The sequence below is a fragment of the Miniopterus natalensis genome, chromosome X, assembly GCF_054644295.1.
Source record: "Miniopterus natalensis isolate mMinNat1 chromosome X, mMinNat1.hap1, whole genome shotgun sequence".
Lineage (NCBI taxonomy): Eukaryota > Metazoa > Chordata > Mammalia > Chiroptera > Miniopteridae > Miniopterus > Miniopterus natalensis.
The window spans coordinates 41,003,377-41,018,496 of NC_142103.1; the positions used below are offsets into that span (position 1 = coordinate 41,003,377).

Here is a 15,120-nt window from a genome sequence, read left to right on the forward strand (position 1 = left end):
GGGGCAATAAATATTAAAGAGTCATTTCAAGCCCAGCCAGTGTGGCTCAGTGGTTGAGTGTCGCCCCATGAAGCAGGAGGTCACAGTTCCATTCCTGGTCAGGGCGCATGCCCAGATTACAGGCTTAATCCTCACTAGGGGGTGTGCAGGAGGCAGCCAATTGATGATTCTCTCTCATCATTGATGTTTCTCTTTCTCCCTCTCCCTTTCTCTCTCTGAAATCAATAAAAACATATTTTAAAAAAAGTCAATTCAAGCTGTATTTGACCATTTAAAGCCATACTCTTTATAACCAGAGGAAATAGATTTTATTTAAATTCAATCTGTCAAAGTACAGATATCTTTGTAAAACTTACATTGCTCTTTTTTAAAATTTAAAAAGTAGCAGTACATTTTATAAGCATCTGTCTGGATTTTATTTGTTGGTTTCACATACTACAATGCAAAGCCTATTTAAAAAAATCATATTGCAGAAATTCTAAAATTGTACATTTATTTGAAAAGTTATTTTTATCAAGAAATTTTTTCAACATTTTATCTTAAATATTTTCTATAATGGGATAAATGCAAATAAAAACTTAAAGGTAAAGTACTGCCCAACTAACCTTTTTGTTTGTTTTCTAATTTAAAAATGTTTATTGTAGTGTGCATATCCTTAACATTTTCTACTGGATGAATATAACATTAAAAGAAAGGTATGTATTGCTACATAAAAGATACAGAACTTACCGTGGATATCAAACATTTTGGTATTTCCATGTGTTAATACTGTAAAACATCTTCTCAATTTTACTGTACTTCAAAAATTGTTTTTGAAAACTTGTTAAACTTAATGGTAGGTGTTGACAGAGCTCATAGAAATGTTTGAGGAGAATATTACTTTCTATACAAGTGAGGCCCTGACACTTTAGGGCAGAGGTCACAGTTTGTATCATAATGATAAGTATTCACTATTTTGTTGTATAGATTGTGTATATGAAATTACAGTAATATTTTACTGGTAGCAAATCCAACAAGACATGTTAAGGAATACCAAATTTATATGTGTGCTTTGGAAGATGATACTGTAAAAGAATAAGTTTGTAAAATTTTTAATATACTGTGATCATCATAACAAATTATGCCAATGAGTTTTTCATTATTCCTTGTCAACACAGCGAAAGCTTTCCATTAATACATGTGAGGTATTATTTAGCTATTTGGGATATTGTTTGAATAAGAGAATGATGTCTTACTTAAAATCTGACTATATTTTAACTTTAGAAGTTCTCTTTTATACTAGTTATAGTCTAGATAATAGAGTACCTTTGAAACAGAAAATATTTTTGATTTCTCAGACTCTTAACTTAAAAATTAGCAATGCTTTTAAAACTTTTCATACCTTGGTCACTATCAATTTCCTTTAAACATTTTAAAGTAATGAGGCTAAACCTAGAGGAGATTTCCATGTGTATAATCAGCTGTAACAACACACACACTAAACACCTATATGTAATTCATGTTTAAAACTTGCTTTGGCTTCACAAATGAAAGCAATCATAACTACATATTAAAATAACTAAAGAATTTTCATGTTTGATTACTAATTGAAGGAAAGAACATTTTTCTTCCTCCTTTCTTCTCCCTACTCTGTTTTTAAAATTATTCAGTTTTCCTCCGTTTGATGAGATAGCTTTATGGTAGCTTCACCAGCACAACACATGCACCAGCTCTTCCAATGTTAACAGGAACTTCCTAACACAAAACAAAAACAGAAAAAGAAATGATGTTTAAATGAATTCTGTGTTTAGGATAATATAGCATATTGGAGTTGATAAAGTCCTTAGCTGTTCTGGTCTAACCTTCACTTTGCATAAAGACAAGGGAAAATGTAGTCCAGATAACAGTCCAGTGTGGTAGAAAAAATGTAGTATTTAAAAAGATCTAGATCTGAGATTGAGGAGCAGGTGATATTGAGTAAGTTTCACCTCGCTGGTACTTTCCTCACTTGAAAAATTACAGCTAATACTTATCCTTCAAGGTTTCTGTTAGAGTTAAGTGAGAAAATAATTGAAAATTATTTGGCAGATAGTTGTTATAATTCCATTATCTATTAGTTCTTTTTCACTCTTGCCAACACCACACAATGAAACAGCAAAAAGCCAGGAATAGATCTAAGTTTCTTAGGTACTGGTCTACAATTTTCAGAAAAGTAAATTCCACCAGCGTAGACAATTAGTTTAATTATTGCATTTGACCTAACTCCTTGCTTGCTAAAATGTATGTTCCATTTCTAGCTGGTCCTAAGCATTGCTACTACCAATATGGAAGAATTTAAATGATTCCAAGGGTCTTATTGAATCAAATTGCTGAAACAAAGGAATTGAAACCCATTATCAGCTGTCATTACATTAACACATATTTTAGAACAGTAACCAGTTCACTATGTAGAATACAGAGCCGCATGAAGTCATCGTAAGGGAAGGTGAAGTTACATACCAAATACAAGGTTTGTCTGTTTGTGAAAATGTTGAAGAGTTAATCATATTTCATTTTTATTAACCCATTATTTAACTAACAAAACACCATGAGATATTTTGGAATAAATCTAGAGCTATCACTGGAAAAACTGTCAAAACCATCAAGTTTGCCTTTAGCATCCTCGGATTTCCGTTCAGTGCCCCAGTTTATACTGTCCTTATAATTTCTTCTGTTAGATGCCGAGCACTTTTGAGAGGATTTAATTCCAGTCTCTTACTGTGCACTAAATTCCCTGAATGACTGATTAAAAATTACTACTATTGTAGTTTATACAATCTCCATAAGAAGGGGATTGAAAGATTTTTCTCCTTGGGCACAAGCAGATAAGAAGGGGCAGATATTTATGGGCGAGGACATTGTTCTTTGGTTCTCAAGTCATAATACAAACATAGGAAGTTGTCCAGATAGTAAAGCTCTTGAATTATTGAATTTAATTCACTACAAAGTGAAATAAATGATTCTATAAAGTCAAACGATTGCTCTGTCCCCTTTTGTGTAAGTACTGATGGATCTGGCTAATGTTCAATTAGATCATCTAGTAATTTCCTATAGCATAGATACAGTACATACTACAAATTTCACTAAAATAATCTGGTTAGACCCTAAGAGGAAGAGAATGGAACTAATTCCAAACATATTTTTAAATAATTTTCATTAAAACCTGAAACACACCAATTTGAACACTTTTAATATGAGTACCTGTTTCCACTCATCTTTCTGTGCATCATATGACTCCACAGTATTCAAATAAGAATGTCCATCATATCCTCCAACCACGAAGAGTTTGTCTCCCAGAGCACACACAGCAACAGCATCTCGAGGAACACTCAGAGGCGCCACCGTTGACCACGAATCATTTTTGGGATCATACCTTAAGACATTTAAGAATACAATTGAGAGGGGAAGTACAATAGTGTTAAAATTAAAAATAATAGTCTTTAATAAAATGTATACTTATCTAAGGAATTAAAATACCTTATAAGTTTCAAATGTAGTCTGACTGATAAATGTGAAAGATTAAGTACATGACAAAACTCTCTTCAGCCACCAGAGGACACTCAAAGCATATAAAAAATGTATTTCCAAAAAGACTATGAATTTCTTTGGCAAGTACTCAGAGTCTCTGCGAGGAAATTCCACTTATTAGTGTCTTAACATTGTGTGAAAAATGCCCCCTCTCTCATTTATTATGCTGGTTGGAGAGCTTTAGTTTTTCTCTTATTCTCTGTATATCAAAGTTATATATGAAATGCCTGATCCTGCTTATATGAGAGTTGGCATTTTAAGTAAATCTGAATATAATTGCTTTTTAGTTTTATGTAATGTCATGCCCTGGTTTTAATACTATTTGTGGTTAGAGTGACCATAGCCTTATCTTATATTTTTCCCCTATGAGAGTTCCTATTTATCTTCACAGGAGCTTAGTATTTTTTCCATTTTAATCTGGAGTTAACTCTTTATCCCTAAACTTTTCTCTGAGCAAAATGAAAGATAATTCAGTAAGTAATATTAATTAAAACCTTCATCAGAAATTATCTCCTAAAATTTGAAGCCTATTTTTAAAATATACATAATACTGACATCTAAAAGAGGTAAACAATAAAAGAAAACTCATAAATATACATGGAAATGCTCTGATGTTATATTGGCCTATTTGTAAAATTTAATGATAAAGATTTGTTTTACAAAAGAGACATTATTAGCCTCTACTAATTTCCTTATATATTTTTTCTTTTTTAAAAACGTATGTTTTTTATTGATTTCAGAGAGAGGAAGAGAGAGAGAGATAGAAACATCAATGATGAGAGAGAGTCATTGATCGGCCGCTTCCTACACACCCCTGACTAGGGATTGAGCCTGCACCCCAGGCATGTGCTCTGACTGGGAATTGAATCATGACCTTCAGGCTCATAGGTTGATGCTCAACCACTGAGCCACGCCAGCCGGGCTTCCTTATATTTCTATTACCCCTCTTATTTATATTTTTAATCTCGTTAATCATATTCTAAATAATATGATCCCAGCTTCGATTTGATCTGGCCTCATATCCAGTCACATATATATATATATTTTTTATTGATTTCAGAAAGGAAGGGAGAGGGAGAGAGAGATAGAAACATTAATGATGAAAGAGTTGTTGATCGGCTGCCTCCTGTATGTCCCCTACAGGGGATCGAGCTTGCAACCAGGCATGTGCCCTGTCTAGTCATATTTTTCATAGTGTCTGAAATCATCAATAATTAAGATAACCTCAACATCCAGTGTATATCATTGAGTGTCATGTAGCATATCACCTTAAATTCTAATGTTATAAACACAGAACCAACAAATCCATAGCTGTATGCTTTAGTTAAGCTGAATCTTCAACACAATTGCTATTGTTGTACTCTGAGGCTGAAGTCATCATAAGAGCACACACTCCTATGAATGGTGAACCAGGGCTCATGAAAATATTTCCTTAGAGATTTTCAACCAAACCCCAAGAATGCCCTGCATGTGCATAACAGTTAATACTAAAAATATGGCTTATGTTAATATTATCTGGATACTGTTTAGTTAAAAAGAAGGGTGGGGAATGTAGAATCTTTTAAAGAAAAAAAAATTTGTAATATGGTTACTATCTGCAAAGACACACAGGAGACATTATTAAGGAAAAAGTCACTACATTTCTTTCAAATTAAAATAGTATGGTGTTTCTCCCTTTTGTTTCTCTTTTGCTTTTCCATCTCTCCGTACTTTGAATATATATATAAAATAAAGCCTGAAGAGAAGAGAAGTAGTTATAAACTTATTCCTCCACTAAGAGAAATTAAGGATAATTCTCTTGACTTCTTTGCTTCACTTTTTTCATCCACATTATAGAAATAATAATCCTTGACCCAATCAACATAGGTTTATGTGATGGTTTAAGAAACATTTCATTTGAATGATTATCTTAATTGAGTGACATGCCTAAGGTACTGGGGAGGCCAACAATATCTGATTCCACAGTGTATGCCTTTGCTTCACTTTCTACTGACAAGCCTATTTTGCATCTCTATAGGTATAGAAGTTACACTGTAGAAAACTGAGTTTTCTTGAGATTCTTGTGTATAGCAATGCAAATGATTTTCCCTTATAGAGATAGAATTAATTTCTACCATGTACAAATAATTTCCTTTAAGGATTACATGATATTCCCTATAGGATGTTAACTACCTTTACATCCGTTAACAATTTTTTCAGCATTCCTAATTGTCTATATGTTCTTTAATCCAAGATTCTGTTAAGCAGTATTAACATCTTATGTGTTACCTCATTAATTAATGAATCACATAAAATCTTTGACACATTAATTTTATGTTTGTATTAAGGTCATATTTGTAATTTTTAAAAATTTTACTTTAGTACTATCCATTTTCTCAAAGTATTTTCACAGAAAATGATAATAAAGAGATAATGATAGTAATAACTTAATACTGACTGCAGAAAGATACAAACAAAAACAATACCAGCAACTAACTTCTAATCAGTACTTAATAAGTTCTAGGAAATGTGTTAAGTGCATTAACATTTATTATATTGTACCCATGGGGTTGATACTACAATTATTCTCACTTTTCACATGAGGAAACTGATGTTTGGGTATAAAGTTACTAGGTCAAGGTCACATAACTTGTAAACAGTAGACCTGGGATTTGAATTCAGATATATCTGACTCTAAATCAAGTGCTTTGAACTACTATATTATACATTTTTTGGAATGTATAAAGTGCTCTTCTTTTCCATTAAAAATTTTTTAAGTGTATTTGAATTTAAAAAAAAAACAGTGTATATGGAAATATAGTTATGTCAGTAAATAAGGTTAAACATTTAATTATTAGGACATGTGTGTAAATATTTAATTTTGTAGTCTTCATTATGAACTTTTGTATATAAAAATATGAACTGATTTTTTATTTTTCTAGCTGTATGTGTAAATGTCTATTTAAATTGGTATAGACACGTCAAGCCATTGGGAGGCTAATTTTACTGTGAACACTATACAGTGGTAAAATGCAGCCCAATTCCTCTCTTTCAGATCCTATCATATAATTCTACAATTTTAGGAGTTCATGAAGTAAAGCCAGGAAAATGCTGGCATAATAATGGGAGAGATGATGGTGGTTTAAATAAAATATTTTATTTATTCTAGATTTTTTTCTTATGAAATGTACACTTTTTGGACCAAACCTCATTTCACAGTCCCACACATTTAGATACAAAGAACTTAGCAAATGCAACACAAGTTATACCACTAAGATTCAACAAGAAGCCTCCAGAACTACAATGGGAAAAAGGCATAGACTGTAGTGTATATAGAGAAAATCTCTTACTAATTTAGATTTATTACCAAAAAATTGCTATTATAAATAGGGTTTAAAGTATCTATTTCTTTGTTTATATGTGTATGCAATTTAACTTTAAATTCAGATAAAGTTTTTGTAAAGTCAGGTTTGATTTTCATAGTAACAGACATTTGAGTTCTTATTTACTATATATAATTTTGTACAATATTGTGTTATTTTATATAAAATTATTTTAGACAACTTTTAATATTTCCTTAAAGAACAATATGAATTCTCTATATAAATATCACTTTGTGAGCTTTCTCTCCCATGAATTTATCACTACAATATAGTTTTTAGTGTTAATAAAAACTTAAGATAGCATACTTACTTTTACATGGATTTGTTTGTACCTTTGATCAAATCAAGTTTTCCCAAATGTAATAATTTCTTATATTGTCTGTTTAGCTTAGAGGAGGTGATTTAGTCTTATCCACTAACAACAGTTTTATAAAGAGAAGGCTATAGTTATTCTTAGGTAGAAGAACATAAATTTTTTACAAGCTTAGAAATTAAATTAAATGCCTAACCACCATTACTTAAAATGAAAACTATTTTTACCATTTTTGAATACAAGTATGGGTTTTCTGAGTATATGTATACATTTTCTAACAGGTGGGCTTGTACCTAACCTTTTGTGTATTGTGTGACATCTATAATTTTTTGTGGTCTAAAGAAAGCATCAATAAATTGTCTAGTCAATTCAAAATTTCAATAGAATCTATTCTTTTCACACCTTCTTACAGTGAATTTTTAACAAATGTTGAGTATATTGTATTCTTTTGTTTGTTCTAAAAGAGAAAAAAGATTCCTCTGAGTTACACACACACACACAGAATAAATGTTTAAAATTAGAAATGCATGATGCAATTCTGTATTAATCAAAAGAAAGGTTATTGGCTTGAGGTTTAATTATCAATTGTCCTGAGTGTAATATCAGTGAACTTTTGGTTTTGTACTGAAATGGAAAGTTCAATATAATTGGTTTCCAAACTTTTAAAAACTCCACTTTTATGAAAAAATAATAATTTTGCCACTGTTTGTTTGTTATTTAAACAGAGAGTGTTTCAACTCCCACTTCTGTAAGGTGAATAGGGATGTACTAGACTTTCAAAGTATTTTCCATTTGTAATTACATTTAATTTCATTATTGTGCTTCTGGACGATAAAAAGAAAAGTGGGTTCAGCTTTAAATTTTAAATATACAGGCAACTGGATGGGATTTTCATGTGGTTATTGTCTTGTTTTCAATGTCACATCACTGGGAAGTGATGTCTTCAAGATGGTAGGCTATAAAGCTCTAGCACATCATTATCTCAAAGAAACATTAAATAAACAAATAAATACTGGCTAAAATAACTTTCTAGGGGTTCTTAAAAATCAGTCAAAGATCCACAGTGGCAAAATAAATGCTCAGTGAAAAATAAGCTATATTCAAGTCAGTAAGAAATTGTGTGACTTTTTATTTGTTCTTGCCCCACCTCCTCCTGGCAAGTCATGGTATGGATTGGAGAAATCACTATCCAAACCCCAGTTCCTTTCCTTGAACCAGAGAGAAAAGAGCAGATTTAATATGCAACAATCTAACTTGTCTGGGTGCTGCCTATGGGATTATTCTGTGTTACCTAAATCACAACTCAGACAGTCAAAAGTGACAGAGCTCACAGATTTCAAGGGAAAGCCATGGATATAGTACACATAGCTCATCAAAGCTGTGGGGAAATTACAGATGCATGGACCCCTGGGGCAAGAGATTTCTGATTGGAGACTACTGAAGAAAAGCAAAGACCCTGAGAAGCAGCAGAGCTGAGAGACTCTTAAGGAAATTGAGACATTTAAAAGCAGATATGTATACACAGAATTGAAACAAGTACAACCCCAGGAAACACACAAGTCCAGAAAAGTCCTGAGAAGACCTCAAGTCTTCATGCTAGGCTGATCCCAGGCACAGAACATGACATGTTAACTATCCATGGTCTCCCCATCCTTAGAGCCAGTCTGCAAAGACTGGGAGATGTCCCTTTTGTTTCAAATGCTCAATTTTTGACAGAAGATCACAAAGCTTATAAGTAAACAGGAAAGCAAGTTTCATTCAAAAGAAACAAAGTAAATACAGTATCAAGAAAAGATCAATATAGAAATACAGACACCTGACTTGCAAGATAAATACATTGAAACAACTGTCTTACATATGCTGAAAGAGCTAAAAGGAAAACGAAGAACTTAAGGAAATCAGGAAAATGATAAATGAAGAAAATTAGAATGTCAACAAAGGAAAATAAATTCTAAAGAAGAACTAGCAGAAATTCTGGGGTTGAAAAATAAAATGTTTGAATTGAAAAACTCATTAGAGAGATTTAGTAGGATACTCAGGCAGAAGAAAACAAGTAAACTTGAATACAAGTCTTTTGCAATCATCAAGTCCGAGGATCAAATAGAATAAAGAAAAGCGAACAATTTAAATGACTTATGAGACAAAATAGGTGGATTAATATATGCACTCTGGGAGTCCAAAAGAAAAAGAGAAATAGAGAAAAGGGAAGAAATAATATTTGAAGAAATCATAGATGAAAACTTCTCATTTGAAGAAAACATGAATTTATAAATCCAAGAATATCAGTGAACTTCAAGTAGGACAAACCTAAAGAAAACCCCCACTGAGACAGTATAATTAAACTGTTGAACATCAAAGACAAAGAAACCATTTTAAAATTAGCAAGAGAAGAGCAATTTGTGGCATACAAGAGATACTCAATAAGATTATGAACAAATTTCTCAGCAGAGGACAGAAGGCGGTGGGATCATATACTCTATTTAAATTGCTGAAAGAAAAATCCTATCAACTGAGAATTCTATAACCACCAAAACTATCCTTCAAAAAGGAAGGAAAAATTAAGGCATTCCCAGGTAAACATTAGGTAAAGGAGTTCATTACTAGTAGATCTCTCCTAAAAGATATTCTAAAAGGAGCCCTTTAAGTTGTAATATACAAATACTAGATAGTAACTCAAAGTCATACAAATATATAAATTTCTCTTGTAAGGATAAATGCATGGACAAATATCAAAAAATTAGTTAATTTTTGTTTCTTAACTGATTTAAGATTCAGAAAGCAAAAACAAGGGAGTGTGTCTTTAGGATGAGGATAGCAGTTCTGCCAATCACTGGGATAATTTTTATTTTTATTTATTTTTATATATTTATTTATTATTTATTTATTAAATATATCTTTATTGATTTCAGAGAGAGGAAGGGAAAGGGAGAAAGACAGCAGCATCAATGATGAGTCATTGATCTGTTGCCTCTTCCATGCCCCCTGCTGGGGATCGAGTCCACAACCTGGATAATGTGCTCTGACCGGGAATTGAACCTGGATCAACCACTCAGCTATGACGGCCAGGCTAGGGCTGATTTTTAAAACAATAAAGTTATTTTGATTTGGGCTGGTGAACAGATTGAGTGATATAGCTTGGCATAAAATGTTTTTAATCTTACATCCCTTTTGTCTCATTATTTTATAGGGTGACTATCAAATAATAAAACATAATATTCTCTTTATATATTTCTTTTGATGGATTTAAAACACATAATAAGGCGTATTCAAAATATTTTGAGCTTAAAAGTAAGTGTGCAGTTTTACAAGGGACTCAACCTTTGAAAGGATTAACATTTATTCGGAAAACTACTTTCTGGAGGCTTAAAAAATATTTCTCATTTCTGAAAAAATAACCAAATAAATACATACATAAATAAATAAAAATATTTTACCGTTCCACACAGTCAGAAAGCCTGGAGCAATGGTTAGAAGCAGGGGCATCATGACCCCCAACAACATATAAGAATCCATTGTATGTTGCAACTCCCACACCTCCACGTCTTTTAGACATTGGAGCACACAGACTCCACTTGTTAGTATGTGGATCAAAGTATTCCATTGATTTGAGGCAAGAACTTCCATCACGTCCACCAATAGCATATAGCCTAGAAAAAAAATAAAAACAGAAGTGTGTGTTTTTCCAGTTTGTACATAGAATGAAAGTGAAAGAACCTTGAACAAAGTATTTTAAGTTTCTGACAGTACAGGGCGAGGCAAAAGTAGATTTACAGTTGTTTGTAGGGAAAATAACACAATAATAAATAATTATACAAGAATAAACTTTGTTTTTCTGTACTCACAACTGTAAACCTATTTTTGCTCCATTCTGTATATCCTACTACCTTAGTATTTTATAACAGACAGCCTGAGTTTGTGAATGGAAGGCACTTGTTAAAATCTACCCTATTGCAAACTGTGAAAGGTACTTTTACATAATAGATTAAAAAATCCCAGGGGAAATTATGTACAGAGAAAGAAGGAAGATATTGAAAACATTGGCAATATTTGCCAATTATACCTCATTAAAAGCAACCTTGCAATTTTACCTAGGTTCAGTTGTCTAGCATTATAATCCCTGTTTTGTTTTTAATTTATATTTATTGTTGAAAGTATTACAGATGTGCCCTTTTCCCCCCATTGATCCCTTCTACTCTGCACCCACTCCTCCCCTTAAGCCTTCACCACACTATTGTCTGTGTCCATGGGTTATGCATATATGTTGTTTTTATAAACTACTTTATTTAGTAAATAATGTCACTAGGAATATGTTAACTTGATAAATGACTAAGAGAACAGAATAGAATCTAGACAAAATATTTTTTCTTAAGAGGATATATTGGCTATGGCACTTCTCCCATAAACTTTACTAAGCCATGCCTATAACTGCCATTCATGTTCAGTTGTGATAGGTTGTAATATGTTGGAGATTGTTACTGAATCACCTGATAATCATTCAGGTCAGGCCAGGATAACCATTTTTCAGAGTATTTTTAGCTCTAAGACATTGTAAGGCTAGGTATCCCTTTAACTATAGACATTTCCTACTTTTTTTTGCATCAGGTGCTAACATCCATCTGTGCTGAAATGTCTACTGAGCCCATTTATGTGATGAGGTATTGACTTGATGCATAGTCAGTACAGACACACAAGGCTGTCTCTTGGCTCTAATCCATTCTGATGTCTGAATTTCTCGTTATTCACATTACTCCTATATGCTGGTCATTGTCTCCAAAGGTCCCTTGTCAGAAAGCACACATAATTAGTTGAAATAAATAATAAATTCAAGCTCTTAGCAAACTTTAACATCATTGGGTTTTAATATATTAGCTTATTCTTATAGGCAAATGATTAGGAAGTGGGAAAGATTTAGAAAGATGAGACCACATGTAACTCTATAGAGTTGGGAACCCTAAATACTCAGGAGAATATGTGGTACAGAACAAAAAGCAAAACTTGCGTTATTACAAAGACAGGTCAAAATTTTGATAAGTCAAGAATAAGTTATTATGTAATAAGTGGAAGCTTCTTGAGGGTAAAACTGGGACTGGTTTGAATGCAGAAGTGCTTCTCAAATTTAATGTGCACAAAAGTCACTTGAGGGTCTTGTGAAAATGCCGATTCTGATTCAGAAGGTCTAGGGTGGGGCTAAGATTCAGAATTTCTAAATAGATCTCAGGAATTGTTGACGCTCTTAGTCCCAGGACCAGACTTGAGCAGCAAGAGACTACAGAATATTTAATTAAATGTCCATTTCAGACAAATATTTCCATCTTAATGAAGGGAGTGTTCCAACAAAGGCCTTTTATCATAGTAACTATGATATTCTTGTCATTGGGAATGCTTATTGATTGATAGATCACATCACATGACCTAGGAACAAAGACCATGTATGTTTTGGTTTACTCACTTGTTGTTTAGTGCCACAACACCAACTGTGCTTCTAGGAGTTGACATACTGGCCACATAATTCCACTGACGTCCCTCAGGATCCCATCTTTCTACAGTATTTAAATAACTCCATCCATCATGACCACCAACAGCATACATTGGTCCTTCAAGTGTGGCCACACCTAAAGAACAAAAATAGCATGAGCGCTCATCTAGGTATAACACAGAAAATGGATGTTGTTTCATTGTGCAAGCAACCAACTGGTTAGAACTTTGTTTCTTAAAAGAGTATGTGCACACATGAATGATTTACTAATCTTGATATGAAACTAAATAATGTCTTTTAACCCTAGAAAAATTTCAGGCATAGGTACCATTATCATGAAAGAGTATCACTGTTTCCATACTGAAGTCAAAAGAGGTAGTGGAACACACCATTTCTGAGGATGTGATAGATAAGGGAAGCTGAATTTTTTCTGGCATAATTTAGATGCCATTTTTTGAATGTAAGAAGTAGATGAGGTATGATACTAAATCCTATATAAATCTTAGAATTATAGGCTAACTGTGGTAGGTCTTTCTAATCTCTGCTCTTTATTATAGGGACAAAAAAGTTTCTCATCAGATAATGAAATAGACAGGGTTTTTGAGGAGTAATTAGAACTTTTTTATATCAGATACTATAAATGCCCCTTTTCTAACTGCTTATTAACTGCTCTGGCAATACACACAACTGTTTTTCCCCCCCACCTTCTTCCCCATCTCAGTGAGCCTCTCGGGTATACCCTTATCATCTCTATCTTTTTAATAACATCAATAGATTTAAAAACTTTCTCTGATTTTTTGTAAGATATATTTTCTAAGCTATGTCTAGGAATCACTGACACAACTGAGCTGAATATAATTAATATAGTCTATCATTTACCATTTGACATAGACTCTTTACCAGATAATTTGGGGCAAATGATACCAGACTTGGATGTACCACATTTTAGTTGTGTAAAACTTAGTTCTTATAAAGAAAAGAAAAACAAAACAAAACACAAGGAAATTATTCTGTTGTTTTTTAAAACAAAGTATATGAAGTTGAAAATGTATGAAAACTAGCATGAACAAAAATGTACCCTGACATATATTCAGGAGAACCAAAGTTCTCCACTGTTCTAGAAGTCTCTACTCCATCTTTCTTAAACTTTTTTATAACCTCTGGCTTACACATAACTTACAGCCACTCTCAACCAAAGTGGTTTTTCTAAATATCCTTGCATTGGATCTGCATCACAGGCTTTTTGCTGAAATATAGATTTGTTTATTCAAAGAAGGACCATGATTCATCTAACTAGAAACAATGTTTCTCCATTATTAAGTGCTCTTTTCTCTAAATTGAGCTTACAAGAAAACTCTACTGCAGTTTTGTGTTCCTCAATAATGTATTCTTCTAAAAGTTTTTATCCTTCATAACAAGTGTGATATCTGAAACAAGAAAAAAGTTTTGAAGGTTTTTACCATTTGCTTAAGCTTTTCAGCATTTTGGAGACATTTTGACTAAGAGATTTGCTACATCCCAATAATATGCAGCTGAATTTAATTTTTAATTAGCCTTGCTAACTATACATTCTTTAGAAAACACATAACATTAAGCTCTTACCTAAGCCGTGTCTATGTGTTGACATAGGAGGCATCACAGTCCAGATTTTGCCAATTGGGTTAAAACATTCCACAGTATTCAAAGTTTTTAAACCATCTCTTCCTCCCACAACATAGAGCTTATTATCAATTACTGAAACTCCAAACTGAAGCCTACGGCCATTCATTGTGCCAATATGTAGCCAGCTATTGGTCCTGAGGTCATATTTTTCAATTGTAGTGGTACCTGTTAGGGGGATATTGAACAAGGGTAAAAAACAGTTGTATAAACACCTATTTTCCTCAAACTATTCCAAAAAATTCAAGAAGGTACACTTCCAAGCTCTTTTTAAAAGGCCAACATTATCTTAATACCAAAACCAGATAAAGACACTACAAAAAAACAGAATTAGAGGCCAATGTCCTTGAGGAACATAGATGCTAAAACCATCAACAAAATACTAGCAAATCAGATCCAGCAATACATTTAAAGAAATCATACATCACGATCAAGTGGAATTTATTCTGAGGACAAAAGGTTGGTACAGTATTCTCAAATCAATAAATGTGATATAGGACATAAACAAAATGAAATATAAAAATTTCATGATCATATCAATTGATGCAGAAAAAGCATTCGATAAAATCCAGAACCCATTTATGATAAAAACTCTCAGCAAAGTGGGAATAGAGGGATCTTACCTCAACATAATAAAGGCCATATATGACAAACCTATAGCCAACATCATACTCAATGGGCAAAAACTAAAACCATTTCCCCTAAGAACAGGAACAAGACAAAGGTGTCCACTTTCACCACTCTTATTCAACATAGTACTACAA

General features: G+C 32.7%; 1 protein-coding gene across 1 annotated transcript in view; it reads right to left on the reverse strand.

Moving 5' to 3' along the window:
* Positions 1 to 281: 281 nt before the first annotated feature.
* KLHL4 (kelch like family member 4) overlaps positions 282 to 15,120 on the reverse strand; it is a 72,462-nt gene continuing 57,623 nt past the window's right edge. The window contains exons 7-11 of the mRNA XM_016205751.2: positions 14,300 to 14,524; positions 12,671 to 12,833; positions 10,656 to 10,868; positions 3,220 to 3,391; positions 282 to 1,734 (exon numbers count right to left, since the gene is read on the reverse strand). Coding sequence (XP_016061237.2) covers positions 1,675 to 1,734; positions 3,220 to 3,391; positions 10,656 to 10,868; positions 12,671 to 12,833; positions 14,300 to 14,524 — 833 coding nt within the window. The 3' untranslated portion in view covers positions 282 to 1,674. The remainder of the gene's footprint in view (positions 1,735 to 3,219; positions 3,392 to 10,655; positions 10,869 to 12,670; positions 12,834 to 14,299; positions 14,525 to 15,120) is intronic.